The sequence below is a fragment of the Oncorhynchus nerka genome, linkage group LG19, assembly GCF_034236695.1.
Source record: "Oncorhynchus nerka isolate Pitt River linkage group LG19, Oner_Uvic_2.0, whole genome shotgun sequence".
Classification (NCBI taxonomy): Eukaryota; Metazoa; Chordata; class Actinopteri; order Salmoniformes; family Salmonidae; genus Oncorhynchus; species Oncorhynchus nerka.
The window spans coordinates 36,359,024-36,373,146 of NC_088414.1; the positions used below are offsets into that span (position 1 = coordinate 36,359,024).

The following is a 14,123-nucleotide window of genomic DNA, read 5'->3' on the forward strand; positions in this document are numbered from 1 at the left end:
ATGCCACCACCTATTCTGCCTTCCTCTTGTGATGATTCAGTTAATAACTTTAATTTAATAGCAAATTAAGGGCAACCATTGATGCCATAGCTCCAGTAGAGTTGAAAAAGGCCACATCCAAACAGAGAGCCCCTTGAATGAGTGAGGCAACTAGTCAAGTAAAGAGAAACTGCAGAAAGGAAGTGGCAGTGGAGAAAGTTAAAGTTGCAGGTCCATTATGATATCCTGAGACAGTAACTTGGCATATATAACAAGGCAATTAGAAATACCAGACGAACTCATTTTTCTAACTTCATCACTATTAAATCAGAATAATTCCAGAGTGTTCTTCTCAACCATTGATGGCCTGATAAATCCTCCCCCCTCAAAGCTATGTGAACTTTTCTCCCCATCTAAATGTGATGAGTTTGCGGCATATTTCAAAGATAAGATAACCAACATTAGGCTGGGTATCAGTCAAGCGAGCCTGGATGAGAAGTGCCATAGCCTACCACGCAAATGCACTATGGATTTTTTACCCCCTCGTTTACAGACGTGCTCAGGAAAGTGATATCACAACTTAAGCATTCAACTTGCCTTCTCAATCCTATCCCTACCACCTTCTTCAAAACAGTTTTTAATTGCATATCTGAAATAGTGCAAGCTATTGTCAAATCACTCCCTGTTCACAGGAACTTTCCCAACTGCACTAAAAACTGCTATGGTGAATCATTTTACATTACTTTTCTTCATAATCTAGTTTCTTCAGCTCTTAGCCATTTTTGTCCAATCTTCAACCTTTCATTCTTAAGCAAAATTCTGGAGAAATTGGTTTTCAAACAGTAAATATATACATTGCTCAAAAAAATAAAGAGAACACTTAAACAACACAATGTAACTCCAAGTCAATCACACTTCTGTGAAATCAAACTGTCCACTTAGGAAGCAACACTGATTGACGATACATTTCACATGCTGTTGTGCAAATGGAATAGACAACAGGTGGAAATTATAGGCAATTAGCAAGACACCCCCAATAAAGGAGTGGTTCTGCAGGTGGCAACCACAGACCACTTCTCAGTTCCTATGCTTCCTGGCTGATGTTTTGGTCACTTTTGAATGCTGGCGGTGCTTTCACTCTAGTGGTAGCATGAGACGGAGTCTACAACTCACACAAGTGGCTCAGGTAGTGCAGCTCATCCAGGATGGCACATCAATGCGATCTGTGGCAAGAAGGTTTGCTGTGTCTGTCAGTGGTGTCAAGAGCATGGAGGCGCTACCAGGAGACAGGCCAGTACATTAGGAGACGTGGAGGAGGCCGTAGGAGGGCAACAACCCAGCAGCAGGACCGCTACCTCCGCCTTTGTGCAAGGAGGAGCAGGAGGAGCACTGCCAGAGCCCTGCAAAATGATCTCCAGCAGGCCACAAATGTGCATATGTCTGCTCAAACGGTCAGAAACAGACTCCATGAGGGTGGTATGAGGGCCTGACGTCAACAGGTGGGGGTTGTGCTTACAGCCCAACACCGTGCAGGACGTTTTTCATTTGCCAGAGAACACCAAGATTGGCAAATTCGCCACTAGCGCCCTGTGCTCTTCACAGATGAAAGCAGGTTCACACTGAGCATGTGACAGACGTGACAGTCTGGAGACGCCGTGGAGAACGTTCTTCTGCCTGCAACATCCTCCAGCATGACCGGTTTGGCGGTGGGTCAGTCATGGTGTGGGGTGGCATTTCTTTGGGGGGCCGCACAGCCCTCCATGTGCTCGCCAGAGGTAGCCTGACTGCCATTAGGTACCGAGATGAGATCCTCAGACCCCTTGTGAGACCATATGCTGGTGCGGTTGGCCCTGGGTTCCTCCTAATGCAAGACAATGCTAGACCTCATGTGGCTGGAGTGTGTCAGCAGTTCCTGCAAGAGGAAGGCATTGATGCTATGGACTGGCCCGCCCGTTCCCCAGACCTGAATCCAATTGAGCACATCTGGGACATCATGTCTCGCTCCATCCACCAACGCCACGTTGCACCACAGACTGTCCAGGAGTTGGCGGATGCTTTAGTCCAGGTCTGGGAGGAGATCCCTCAGGAGACCATCAGCCACCTCATCAGGAGCATGCCCAGGCGTTGTAGGGAGGTCATACAGGCACGTGGAGGCCACACACACTACTGAGCCTCATTTGGACTTGTTTTAAAGACATTACATCAAAGTTGGATCAGCCTGTAGTATGGTTTTCCACTTTAATTTTGAGTGTGACTCCAAATCCAGACCTCCAGGGGTTGATACATTTGATTTCCATTGATAATTATTGTGTGATTTTGTTGTCAGCACATTCAACTATGTAAAGAAAAAAGTATTTAATAAGAATATTTAATTCATTCAGATCTAGGATGTGTTATTTTAGTGTCCCCTTTATTTTTTTGAGCAGTGTATATATTTTGCCCACCACAGCAGAGACAGCCTTAGTTAAAGCGGCCAAATAGCGCTCTGTCCTTGTACTCTTGGATTTAAGTGCTGCATCCGACAATGTTAACCATGATGACCTTCTGGACAGACTGTAAAGATGGGTTAGATGTCCGTTCCAGTTCTAAATTGGTTTGGGACCTGTTTACCGGTCGAGATTGTCACCTTTAGAGAACATAATTCAGAGAAAACACACATCACATGTGGCGTTCCACAAGGTTGGATTTTTGGGTCCGTTAGGGTTTAGTTATATATTTTAACCCTTGGCAGCGTTATCAGAAAGCACAGCATTGATTTTCCCTGCTACACAGACGATACACAACTTTGCATTTCTGGGTCACCAGAGGATATTATTCGACAGTGTTAGTGATGTAAATAATTACATGGATCTCAACTTCCTCCAGCTAAATCAAGACGAGACCAAGGTACTTATTGTTGGAGCAAAAGCACAGAGAGAGAAACTAGCCGCACATTTTTAATTCACATGCAATAAAGATAAAACACCAGGTAAAAAACCTAGGTGTTATTTTAGATTCTGAACTTTTGAATCACACAATAGGAATGTGACCAAAATAGCTTTTTACCTAGGTGTGGCCGTTTCTCTCTTTGGCTGATAAGATTCATCCATGCTTTTATTACAAGCAGGCTTGACTACTGTGATTTTCTCCTGTCTGGTCTACCCAAGAATGCCATTGATCAACTGCAAAACATACATAATGCTGCAGCACAGGTACTGACTAAGACCAGACAGAGAGCACACAGACTGGTTTTAAGGTCTCTGCACTGGCTGCCTGTGAGTTTTATTGGTTTTGAAATCCATCCACGATTGTGCATCCCAATACATGTCAGACATGCTTTTAAGTTATGTACCCAGTCCTACCCTCAGGTCCTATGGTACTGGCCTTTTAACTATACCAAAGCCTAGAACAAAGACACAGGGAGAGGCAGCCTTTGGTTATTCCCCCAGCCTCTGGAATAGCCTGCGAGAGAACCTGAGGGCCTGAAACTGTGGACATATTTGAGAGATCTTAAAACATCTTCTTAGCTTTTCCTTCAAGTGTTTTTTAGTCATTCAGATGGTCATTCCTTTATTTAAAAAAAATGATCTTAATCAATCACCACCTTCCGGAGACACCTGAAACCCCACCTCTTTAAGGAATACCTAGGATAGGATAAAGTAATCCCTCTCACCCCCCCTCCCCCTGAAAAGATTTAGATGCACTACTGTTCCACTGGAGGTCATAAGGTGAATGCACCAATTTGTAAGTCGCTCTGGATAAGAGCGTCTGCTAAATGACTTAAATGTAAATGTAAATGTAAAAGCAGTCCCAAAGTAAATCTTATGTTTGTTGTAAATATTTCAGATGATATTTTCATTGTTTATACATTTTGTCCTGTGCAGCACATTGCATTCCATGTCTTAAATGTGCTTTATAAATAAAGCTTGATTTGATTTTCTCTAAGGACTGTAGTTAGCAGTAGTATTCAGCCTCCCCCCCCCTCATTACCGTATCCATATTCAAATTGTCCTCATTCCTCAAATTCCCTTTCCATATTCACCTTGCATCTGCATCTATTTGTTTTTAAGGTTTACCCCCCCCATTGCTCCCACGGTTCAATCAGAGCTTGATTCATATTTAACACTGTTGTGGCCCGCCGACATACAAGACAACTCAACAAGACCGCTTTGATTGTGTTTATGTTTCATCCCCCCCCCCTCTTCACTGAAAGTCACTCCCTCGCACCGGGGGAGGGGAAGAAGAGAAAACAACACAAAGCTGTATCAAATATTGATGCTGCAGGCGAGTCTGTGGACACCCTTTGAACAGAAACTCATCACACAAAGCAAAGCTGGAGAAGAGTAGTTCAACTGAGCTTCATACCCTACTGCTGTGGGAGGGAGGCTATACGGACAAACACCGTCCTCTGGGTTTGAGGGAGAAAGAGAAAGATGTGGAAGAACGCTGGAGGGCGGCTCCTGACCTTTAGTTTGTATTAAGTGTTTGTCTGAGCTGAGGAGACTGTGTGGAGGGAATCCAGTAACGGAGTCTTATTCTATTTTCAAACGAGGCATTGGATAGAAATACAAGAAAATATATTCTGTTCCACTCCGCTGCACTAATCCTTCCTCTCCATTTTTCTCTCGCTCTCCCTCCCTCCATTCTCTCTCTCTCCCTCCATTCTTCTCTCGCTCTCCCTCCATTCTTCTCTCGCTCTCCCTCCATTCTTCTCTCGCTCTCCCTCCATTCTTCTCTCGCTCTCCCTCCATTCTTCTCTCGCTCTCCCTCCATTCTTCTCTCTCTCTCCCTCCATTCTTCTCTCGCTCTCCCTCCATTCTTCTAGCTCTCCCTCCATTCTTCTCTCGCTCTCCCTCCATTCTTCTCTTGCTCTCCCTCCATTCTTCTCTCTCCCCCCCCTGTCCTCAAGACAGTCCCCCTGGGGACATACATGTTGGTGACTGCACCTGTGCCCGTGTCACCGTCACATCTGCACAGCTCTAGCATGGACTCTGTCCTACATAGTAATTTCACCTGGCTGTCTCACCTTCTGTCTCCTTCAATCACGGTCAGCTCTGCCTCTGGCACTGACACCTGCATGACTCACTGTTACTCACCATCACACAGCATGGCTCTCTGGGAAGTATGTATGCACCAGCAATAGAATAGGGCAGATTGCGATGCAACAGATAAGCGATTACAGATAATGAGCGATTACACACATACCCACACAAGTAAACCAACTTCTCACACACACAAAAACCCCTTACAAAAACCAATCCACCGCAGATGCTTACCTTGACATCTGAGACCTTCATGCGGGTGCCCTCCTTGCCCACGAAGATGTCATCGATGTCCACCAGCAGGTAGCGATCTAGAGACAGAGACAGCCTCTTGCCCGTAAGGAAGGCCACAGCGTCCACAAACACCAGCTTGTGCAGCCAGAAGTTGAGGTTGTTGCCGAAGAGCACCCGCTGGATGCCGTCGTGAAGCCCCAGGTCCTGGACAACAGAGGCATGGAGGGGGCTGCTACCCACCCCAGACATGCCCAGGTCAGGTACCCGGGTCCTGGCTAAGAGAACAGGCTCGTAGGTAGAGTGGTTGGACTGGAAGACAGTCCAGTCATCTCCGGGTAGGGGGCCTCGCTCCACCTCCCGGGCCTTAGTGATGAGGAGCAGGGGGGACTTGGGGTTGACACTGCAGTCCCTCAGGCCCAGGTTGGAATGGAGGAAGAGGGGGAAGCCCTTCAACTGGGCACTAAGTAGGCTGTTCTCATTGGCCTGGGAGAGAGGACAAGGGAGAGATGGAGTCAGCTGCATTTCTGTTTACAGTTAGTTTCCTGGTGAAAACATTTGCACACTTTATCCTTGAGATGATCACATACCTGGCAATGTTACTTACAATTCTCCTACACACAATAGACACCGATTCAGACATACATTACAAAAGAGGTAAAGTGGCTCTATAATTCCCATAAGTGTGGCTATGCGTGGGTCGTGTGTATGTGTGTAAATCTCTGTGTATGTGTGCAGGTAGCCTAGCGGTTAAGAGCGTTGGGCCAGTAAACGAAAGGTCTATGTTTCGAATCCCCAAGCCGGCAAGGTGGAAAAATCTACCATTCTGCCCTTGAGCAAGGAAGTTAACCCCCAACAACAGCTACTCCCCGGGTGCCTTAGTTACAACCATCATTTGCCAATAAATTCATTAAAAATCCTACAATGTGATTTTCTGGATTTTTTCCCCTAATTTTGTCTGTCATAGTTGAAGTGTACCTATGATGATACTACAGGCCTCTCTCATCTTTTTAAGTGGGAGAACTTGCACAATTGGTGGCTGACTAAATACTTTTTTGCCCCACTGTATCTGTCTGGATATTGACTTAAGGAATTCAACATCACTTGCAATATTGACCTATTAGGTATACCTCTCAGTCAGATATATATAGGGACTAGGATGGTATATCAAATACTAGCCCTCGGTGCATCATGGCAACTAGCTCAGGGTTACTATGGGCTGATTGGCCAAACAGCCACAAAACAGCCGGAAAAGGGTGCAGTTCTTAACATAGCCTAACCTTGGGTGAATTATGAGGAGACTGACTCTAGTGCTAGTTTAGGAAGGGAGGATTTACTCCAATTATACAGCAACTACATGGATATGGGATTAAGCTCAATGACTAATGGGAGAACGAGAGGAGCTTAAAGCAACCTCTATCCCCTGCCTGGGTGTAATTAAAAGTGAGGGTGCTGGTGGCGGGCCTCTGGTTATAACAGCCCTGCTCTAGTGCCGGGATCTAACCTGTAGTTATTACAGCCCTGCTCTAGTGCCGGGATCTAACCTGTAGTTATTACAGCCCTGCTCTAGTGCCGGGATCTAACCTGTAGTTATTACAGCCCTGCTCTAGTGCCGGGATCTAACCTGTAGTTATTACAGCCCTGTCCTAGTGCCGGGATCTAACCTGTAGTTATTACAGCCCTGCTCTAGTGCCGGGATCTAACCTGTAGTTATTACAGCCCTGCTCTAGTGCCGGGATCTAACCTGTAGTTATTACAGCCCTGCTCTAGTGCCGGGATCTAACCTGTAGTTATTACAGCCCTGCTCTAGTGCCGGGATCTAACCTGTAGTTATTACAGCCCTGCTCTAGTGCCGGGATCTAACCTGTAGTTATTACAGCCCTGCTCTAGTGCCGGGATCTAACCTGTAGTTAATACAGCCCTGCTCTAGTGCCGGGATCTAACCTGTAGTTATTACAGCCCTGCTCTAGTGCCGGGATCTAACCTGTAGTTATTACAGCCCTGCTCTAGTGCCGGGATCTAACCTGTAGTTATTACAGCCCTGCTCTAGTGCCGATACAGCCCTGCTCTAGTGCCGGGATCTAACCTGTAGTTATTACAGCCCTGCTCTAGTGCCGGGATCTAACCTGTAGTTAATACAGCCCTGCTCTAGTGCCGGGATCTAACCTGTAGTTAATACAGCCCTGCTCTAGTGCCGGGATCTAACCTGTAGTTATTACAGCCCTGCTCTAGTGCCGGGATCTAACCTGTAGTTAATACAGCCCTGCTCTAGTGCCGGGATCTAACCTGTAGTTAATACAGCCCTGCTCTAGTGCCGGGATCTAACCTGTAGTTAATACAGCCCTGCTCTAGTGCCGGGATCTAACCTGTAGTTAATACAGCCCTGCTCTAGTGCCGGGATCTAACCTGTAGTTAATACAGCCCTGCTCTAGTGCCGGGATCTAACCTGTAGTTATTACAGCCCTGCTCTAGTGCCGGGATCTAACCTGTAGTTATTACAGCCCTGCTCTAGTGCCGGGATCTAACCTGTAGTTATTACAGCCCTGCTCTAGTGCCGGGATCTAACCTGTAGTTAATACAGCCCTGCTCTAGTGCCGGGATCTAACCTGTAGTTAATACAGCCCTGCTCTAGTGCCGGGATCTAACCTGTAGTTATTACAGCCCTGCTCTAGTGCCGGGATCTAACCTGTAGTTAATACAGCCCTGCTCTAGTGCCGGGATCTAACCTGTAGTTAATACAGCCCTGCTCTAGTGCCGGGATCTAACCTGTAGTTATTACAGCCCTGCTCTAGTGCCGGGATCTAACCTGTAGTTATTACAGCCCTGCTCTAGTGCCGGGATCTAACCTGTAGTTAATACAGCCCTGCTCTAGTGCCGGGATCTAACCTGTAGTTATTACAGCCCTGCTCTAGTGCCGGGATCTAACCTGTAGTTAATACAGCCCTGCTCTAGTGCCGGGATCTAACCTGTAGTTAATACAGCCCTGCTCTAGTGCCGGGATCTAACCTGTAGTTAATACAGCCCTGCTCTAGTGCCGGGATCTAACCTGTAGTTATTACAGCCCTGCTCTAGTGCCGGGATCTAACCTGTAGTTATTACAGCCCTGCTCTAGTGCCGGGATCTAACCTGTAGTTATTACAGCCCTGCTCTAGTGCCGGGATCTAACCTGTAGTTAATACAGCCCTGCTCTAGTGCCGGGATCTAACCTGTAGTTAATACAGCCCTGCTCTAGTGCCGGGATCTAACCTGTAGTTATTACAGCCCTGCTCTAGTGCCGGGATCTAACCTGTAGTTAATACAGCCCTGCTCTAGTGCCGGGATCTAACCTGTAGTTAATACAGCCCTGCTCTAGTGCCGGGATCTAACCTGTAGTTATTACAGCCCTGCTCTAGTGCCGGGATCTAACCTGTAGTTATTACAGCCCTGCTCTAGTGCCGGGATCTAACCTGTAGTTAATACAGCCCTGCTCTAGTGCCGGGATCTAACCTGTAGTTATTACAGCCCTGCTCTAGTGCCGGGATCTAACCTGTAGTTAATACAGCCCTGCTCTAGTGCCGGGATCTAACCTGTAGTTAATACAGCCCTGCTCTAGTGCCGGGATCTAACCTGTAGTTATTACAGCCCTGCTCTAGTGCCGGGATCTAACCTGTAGTTATTACAGCCCTGCTCTAGTGCCGGGATCTAACCTGTAGTTATTACAGCCCTGCTCTAGTGCCGGGATCTAACCTGTAGTTATTACAGCCCTGCTCTAGTGCCGGGATCTAACCTGTAGTTATTACAGCCCTGCTCTAGTGCCGGGATCTAACCTGTAGTTATTACAGCCCTGCTCTAGTGCCGGGATCTAACCTGTAGTTAATACAGCCCTGCTCTAGTGCCGGGATCTAACCTGTAGTTAATACAGCCCTGCTCTAGTGCCGGGATCTAACCTGTAGTTAATACAGCCCTGCTCTAGTGCCGGGATCTAACCTGTAGTTAATACAGCCCTGCTCTAGTGCTGGGATCTAACCTGTAGTTAATACAGCCCTGCTCTAGTGCCGGGATCTAACCTGTAGTTATTACAGCCCTGCTCTAGTGCCGGGATCTAACCTGTAGTTATTACAGCCCTGCTCTAGTGCCGGGATCTAACCTGTAGTTATTACAGCCCTGCTCTAGTGCCGGGATCTAACCTGTAGTTAATACAGCCCTGCTCTAGTGCCGGGATCTAACCTGTAGTTAATACAGCCCTGCTCTAGTGCCGGGATCTAACCGGTAGTTATTACAGCCCTGCTCTAGTGCCGGGATCTAACCTGTAGTTATTACAGCTCTGCTCTAGTGCCGGGATCTAACCTGTAGTTAATACAGCCCTGCTCTAGTGCCGGGATCTAACCTGTAGTTATTACAGCCCTGCTCTAGTGCCGGGATCTAACCTGTAGTTATTACAGCCCTGCTCTAGTGCCGGGATCTAACCTGTAGTTAATACAGCCCTGCTCTAGTGCCGGGATCTAACCTGTAGTTATTACAGCCCTGCTCTAGTGCCGGGATCTAACCTGTAGTTATTACAGCCCTGCTCTAGTGCCGGGATCTAACCTGTAGTTATTACAGCCCTGCTCTAGTGCCGGGATCTAACCTGTAGTTATTACAGCCCTGCTCTAGTGCCGGGATCTAACCTGTAGTTATTACAGCCCTGCTCTAGTGCCGGGATCTAACCTGTAGTTATTACAGCCCTGCTCTAGTGCCGGGATCTAACCTGTAGTTATTACAGCCCTGCTCTAGTGCCGGGATCTAACCTGTAGTTATTACAGCCCTGCTCTAGTGCCGGGATCTAACCTGTAGTTAATACAGCCCTGCTCTAGTGCCGGGATCTAACCTGTAGTTAATACAGCCCTGCTCTAGTGCCGGGATCTAACCTGTAGTTAATACAGCCCTGATCTAGTGCCGGGATCTAACCTGTAGTTATTACAGCCCTGCTCTAGTGCCGGGATCTAACCTGTAGTTATTACAGCCCTGCTCTAGTGCCGGGATCTAACCTGTAGTTATTACAGCCCTGCTCTAGTGCCGGGATCTAACCTGTAGTTATTACAGCCCTGCTCTAGTGCCGGGATCTAACCTGTAGTTATTACAGCCCTGCTCTAGTGCCGGGATCTAACCTGTAGTTATTACAGCCCTGCTCTAGTGCCGGGATCTAACCTGTAGTTATTACAGCCCTGCTCTAGTGCCGGGATCTAACCTGTAGTTATTACAGCCCTGCTCTAGTGCCGGGATCTAACCTGTAGTTATTACAGCCCTGCTCTAGTGCCGGGATCTAACCTGTAGTTATTACAGCCCTGCTCTAGTGCCGGGATCTAACCTGTAGTTATTACAGCCCTGCTCTAGTGCCGGGATCTAACCTGTAGTTATTACAGCCCTGCTCTAGTGCCGGGATCTAACCTGTAGTTGCGGTAGCCCTGCTTGAGTGCTCTGGGACCAGGCAGGCTGTGCGAGGCCACTTGGTCCCAGTGTAGTGGTTTAAACAGGTGGGTGTTCACTTCAGACCCAACCAAAGAGAATTAGGCAGGCGGACGTACTGTAGCAGCCAAGCAGCTGAGTCCCACTCCACTCCTGGTGAATTTGCTGAATCATGTTCCAGCGGGGCCATTATCAGCTGAGCTATGAGCCATGACAGGACCATCGTACTAGAGAAACAGCAGGCTAGCAGCCAACCACAGCATGGCAAACAACCACAGGCACAGACTCTGTATACAAACCCCTGTGTGTGTGTGTGTGTGTGTGTGTGTGTGTGTGTGTGTTATACTGTACTCGCTGCTCTTGGAGGTAGATGACACCAAGGCGGAACCTGCCCGCCTTTTACGCAGCCAGGAGTCATTTAAAAATTAACGAGCGCATATTTCATTCAGCAACTTTTATTGCAAACCACAGAATTCTCCCTCGGATTCAGGGAGGTACACATTAGAAAAGAATATACTATTTCTCTAGTCATTTGACTATGTGCTTACATAAACCAATCTAGGTGTCTATTTTCTCTAAACCTGACTCTCCAGCAATGCATGCATATCCCAGAGTGGGAAAGGATATTTAGTGCTTAGGTCAGGAGGACTTCTTCTAGTCTATGTGGTGATTGCAGCCTATTGCAGACAGAGGGCCAAGGGCAGAGTCAGGGTGAAGGGGACTGATGAGTCTAATTCACCATGATGGGGTCAGACTGAAGAGGTGCTTAATTAAGCACAAAAAGATTTGGGGCGGCAGGTAGCCTAGTGTTTAGTGCGTTGGGCCAGTAACCGAAAGGTTGCTGGATCGAATCCCCTGCCTGAACAAGGATCCCCCTAACCCACTGTTCCCCGATAGGCCGTCAATGTAAATAAGAATTTGTTCTTAATGTTCTTAACTGACTTGCCTAGTTAAATGAAGGTTACAACAACTGATGGACACAATCAGTACAAGTGCCCCTAGAATTCAAATTGGTCATTTCTATAGCTTCACAGGCATCTTTATTTTACTACTGTTTCTACTGTTTACACAGCTGATTAAAGATAACAATACTGGATCGGTGTCCTGGGCTGAAATCAGTGACTGGCTCTCATCTTAAAAGAAGCCTATAAAACCCACTGCATACTAACCTTAAAGAAGCCTATGATGCCCACTCCATACTCCACACAGTACTTGTCTAGCAGGTCTCTGTTCCAAGCGTCCAGGTTGACATACTTCAGGATGTTCTCATAGATGACCAGCGTGAAACGGCCTCTGTCCTTGTCTGTCAGGGTGGGCATGTCCCCCTTTCCCGGGGCCATCTCGGTTCGGTAGAGGAAGCGGCCAGACTCCAGGATGGCCACAATGTCCTGTCCCAGCTGGGAGTATAGGCTCTCCACAAACACCAGCACCACAGGGTCAGTGCGCAATACATCTGAGGGCCTGGCCGTGTGTGCAGGGAGCGCCCGGGAGGAGGTGGAGGGTGTGGCGGCACGGCGGTCGTCCCAGTCAGCAGTGCCCTCCTCCGGCCCTCCCATGCCCCCCGCCGCCGGTTCCAGCTCCCGCTTGACTCCGTAGAGGAAGTAGGCGGAGACCAGGACGCTCACCATGCAGAAGAGGAAGAGGAGCAGGAGGCTGGTCTGGAGAGTGAGGGAGTGAGACTGACGGAAGAGCCGCCGGAGGCGACCGCATGACGGCAGCAACATCACCCCGCACAGACTCAGTCCCAGAGTGTACGGCGAAAACAATCCGAATGTAATGGTAGGTGGTAGAGATTCTTCCTCAAAAATACAATAGGCTCCTCCACATTACGTACTCATGTCACCATTGCCAAGGGGTGGTGGGAGCAACATAGGCAGGGGACACCATCAGTGTGGGTGGGTGGCTCTCTGGCAGACAGGGATATGTGCCTTTAACCCATCCACCAGCCCCCTGCCCTCCCCACCCCCCCGACAACGCTTACGCTCTAAATCCTGGGGCTCTCTATAGGACTTGTAGAAGGACAGAGGTGGTGACGGAAGATGGTTCTCTGGAGTCACACGGGTAGTCCAGCAAGGTGCTGCTCTTCCAGCAGGTCATCCCCAAAGCATTCTCCAGGAGACCTGGAGGACAAAGACAAATATTCAGAGATTAGAACAGGACTGTTCAGTGTTCCAGATATACACAGAGATTAGAACAGGACTGTTCAGTGTTCCAGATATACACAGAGATTAGAACAGGACTGTTCAGTGTTCCAGAGGTTGAAGAGGCACTGTTGTGCCTTCACCACACTGTCTGCATGGGTGGACCATTACAAATAGTCAGTGATGTGTTCGGCCCCATCGATGTGGATGTGGTGGACGTGCTTCCCTCTGCTGTGTCCTGAAGTCCACAATCAGCTCCTTTGTTTTGTTGTGGGAGAGGTTATTTTCCTGGCACCACTCCGCCATGGCCCTCACCTCCTCCCTGCAGACGGTCTTGACATTGATGGTTATCAGGCGTACTACTGTTCTGTCGTCAGCAAACTTGATGATTGAGCTTAAACTTCATTTAGTTCAGTTACCTTTGCTTTCTTGGGTACAGGAACAAATGGTGGACATCTTGAAACAATAGGGAGAGATTGAATATGTCCGTAAACACTCCAGCCAGATGGTCTGCGCATGCTCTGAGGACGTGGCTAGGGATGCCGTTGTCGTATCTTTGGCTATGCCGGATTAAGTGATATGACATGCTATTCTATAAAATAATTTCTCTGTAATTCATATTACCTGATTAACCTCTTCAGTCGACCCTCTACTTTTTTGAACATTTTGTTAAAAATCGCGCAACATTTCAGCGCCCTGCTACTCATGCCAGGAATATAGTACGTTCATATGGTTAGAATGTGTGGATAGGAAACCCTCAGACGTTTTTAAAACTGGTTAAATCACGACTGTGGCTATTACATAACGTGCGTTACATCGGAAAGCGCAGGAAAACCTGATCACAGAAAATGGAAATAAATATCCTTGCGCCACTTCCAGCAATTGTTAACAGTGAGCCGAATTAGATAAGACCGAGCATTCAACTCCCACAGCATCCCCATGTTGTCTAGAGTCTTGTGAATTGAATCATCTTTGATTCTTGGTTGAACCGAAACAGGGGCACCGCTTACCTCCGGTCTCCGCCCAGATCATTCCGGAAGAGCTCTCTCCTGAAATTTTTTCCAAGACGACAGCTAATGATATTTACATCGCCTACGGATGATTTTTATCGCTTACTAATACCTAAAGTAGCATTACAAACGTATTTCGAAGTGTTTTGTGAAAGTTTATCGTCTACTTTTTGAATTTTAAAAAATGACGTTACGTTGTGAAATCGCTGTTTTTTTTGTTTATCACACAGTCTACATATAACGATATCTTGGCTTTATATGGCCCGATTTAATCGAAATAAAGACCCAATAGTGTTTATGGGACATCTAGGAGTGCC

The 14,123-nt window shown here is 47.5% G+C and overlaps 1 protein-coding gene across 3 annotated transcripts in view; it reads right to left on the reverse strand.

Moving 5' to 3' along the window:
* The window catches only part of LOC115101485 (bifunctional heparan sulfate N-deacetylase/N-sulfotransferase 1-like), a 143,693-nt gene that overhangs the window by 49,191 nt on the left and 80,379 nt on the right, over positions 1–14,123 (reverse strand). For all 3 annotated transcript variants that reach the window (XM_029620999.2, XM_029620997.2, XM_029621001.2), the window contains exons 3-4: positions 11,825–12,775; positions 5,235–5,717 (exon numbers count right to left, since the gene is read on the reverse strand). In XM_029620999.2, coding sequence (XP_029476859.1) covers positions 5,235–5,717; positions 11,825–12,379 — 1,038 coding nt within the window. In that variant the 5' untranslated portion in view covers positions 12,380–12,775. The remainder of the gene's footprint in view (positions 1–5,234; positions 5,718–11,824; positions 12,776–14,123) is intronic.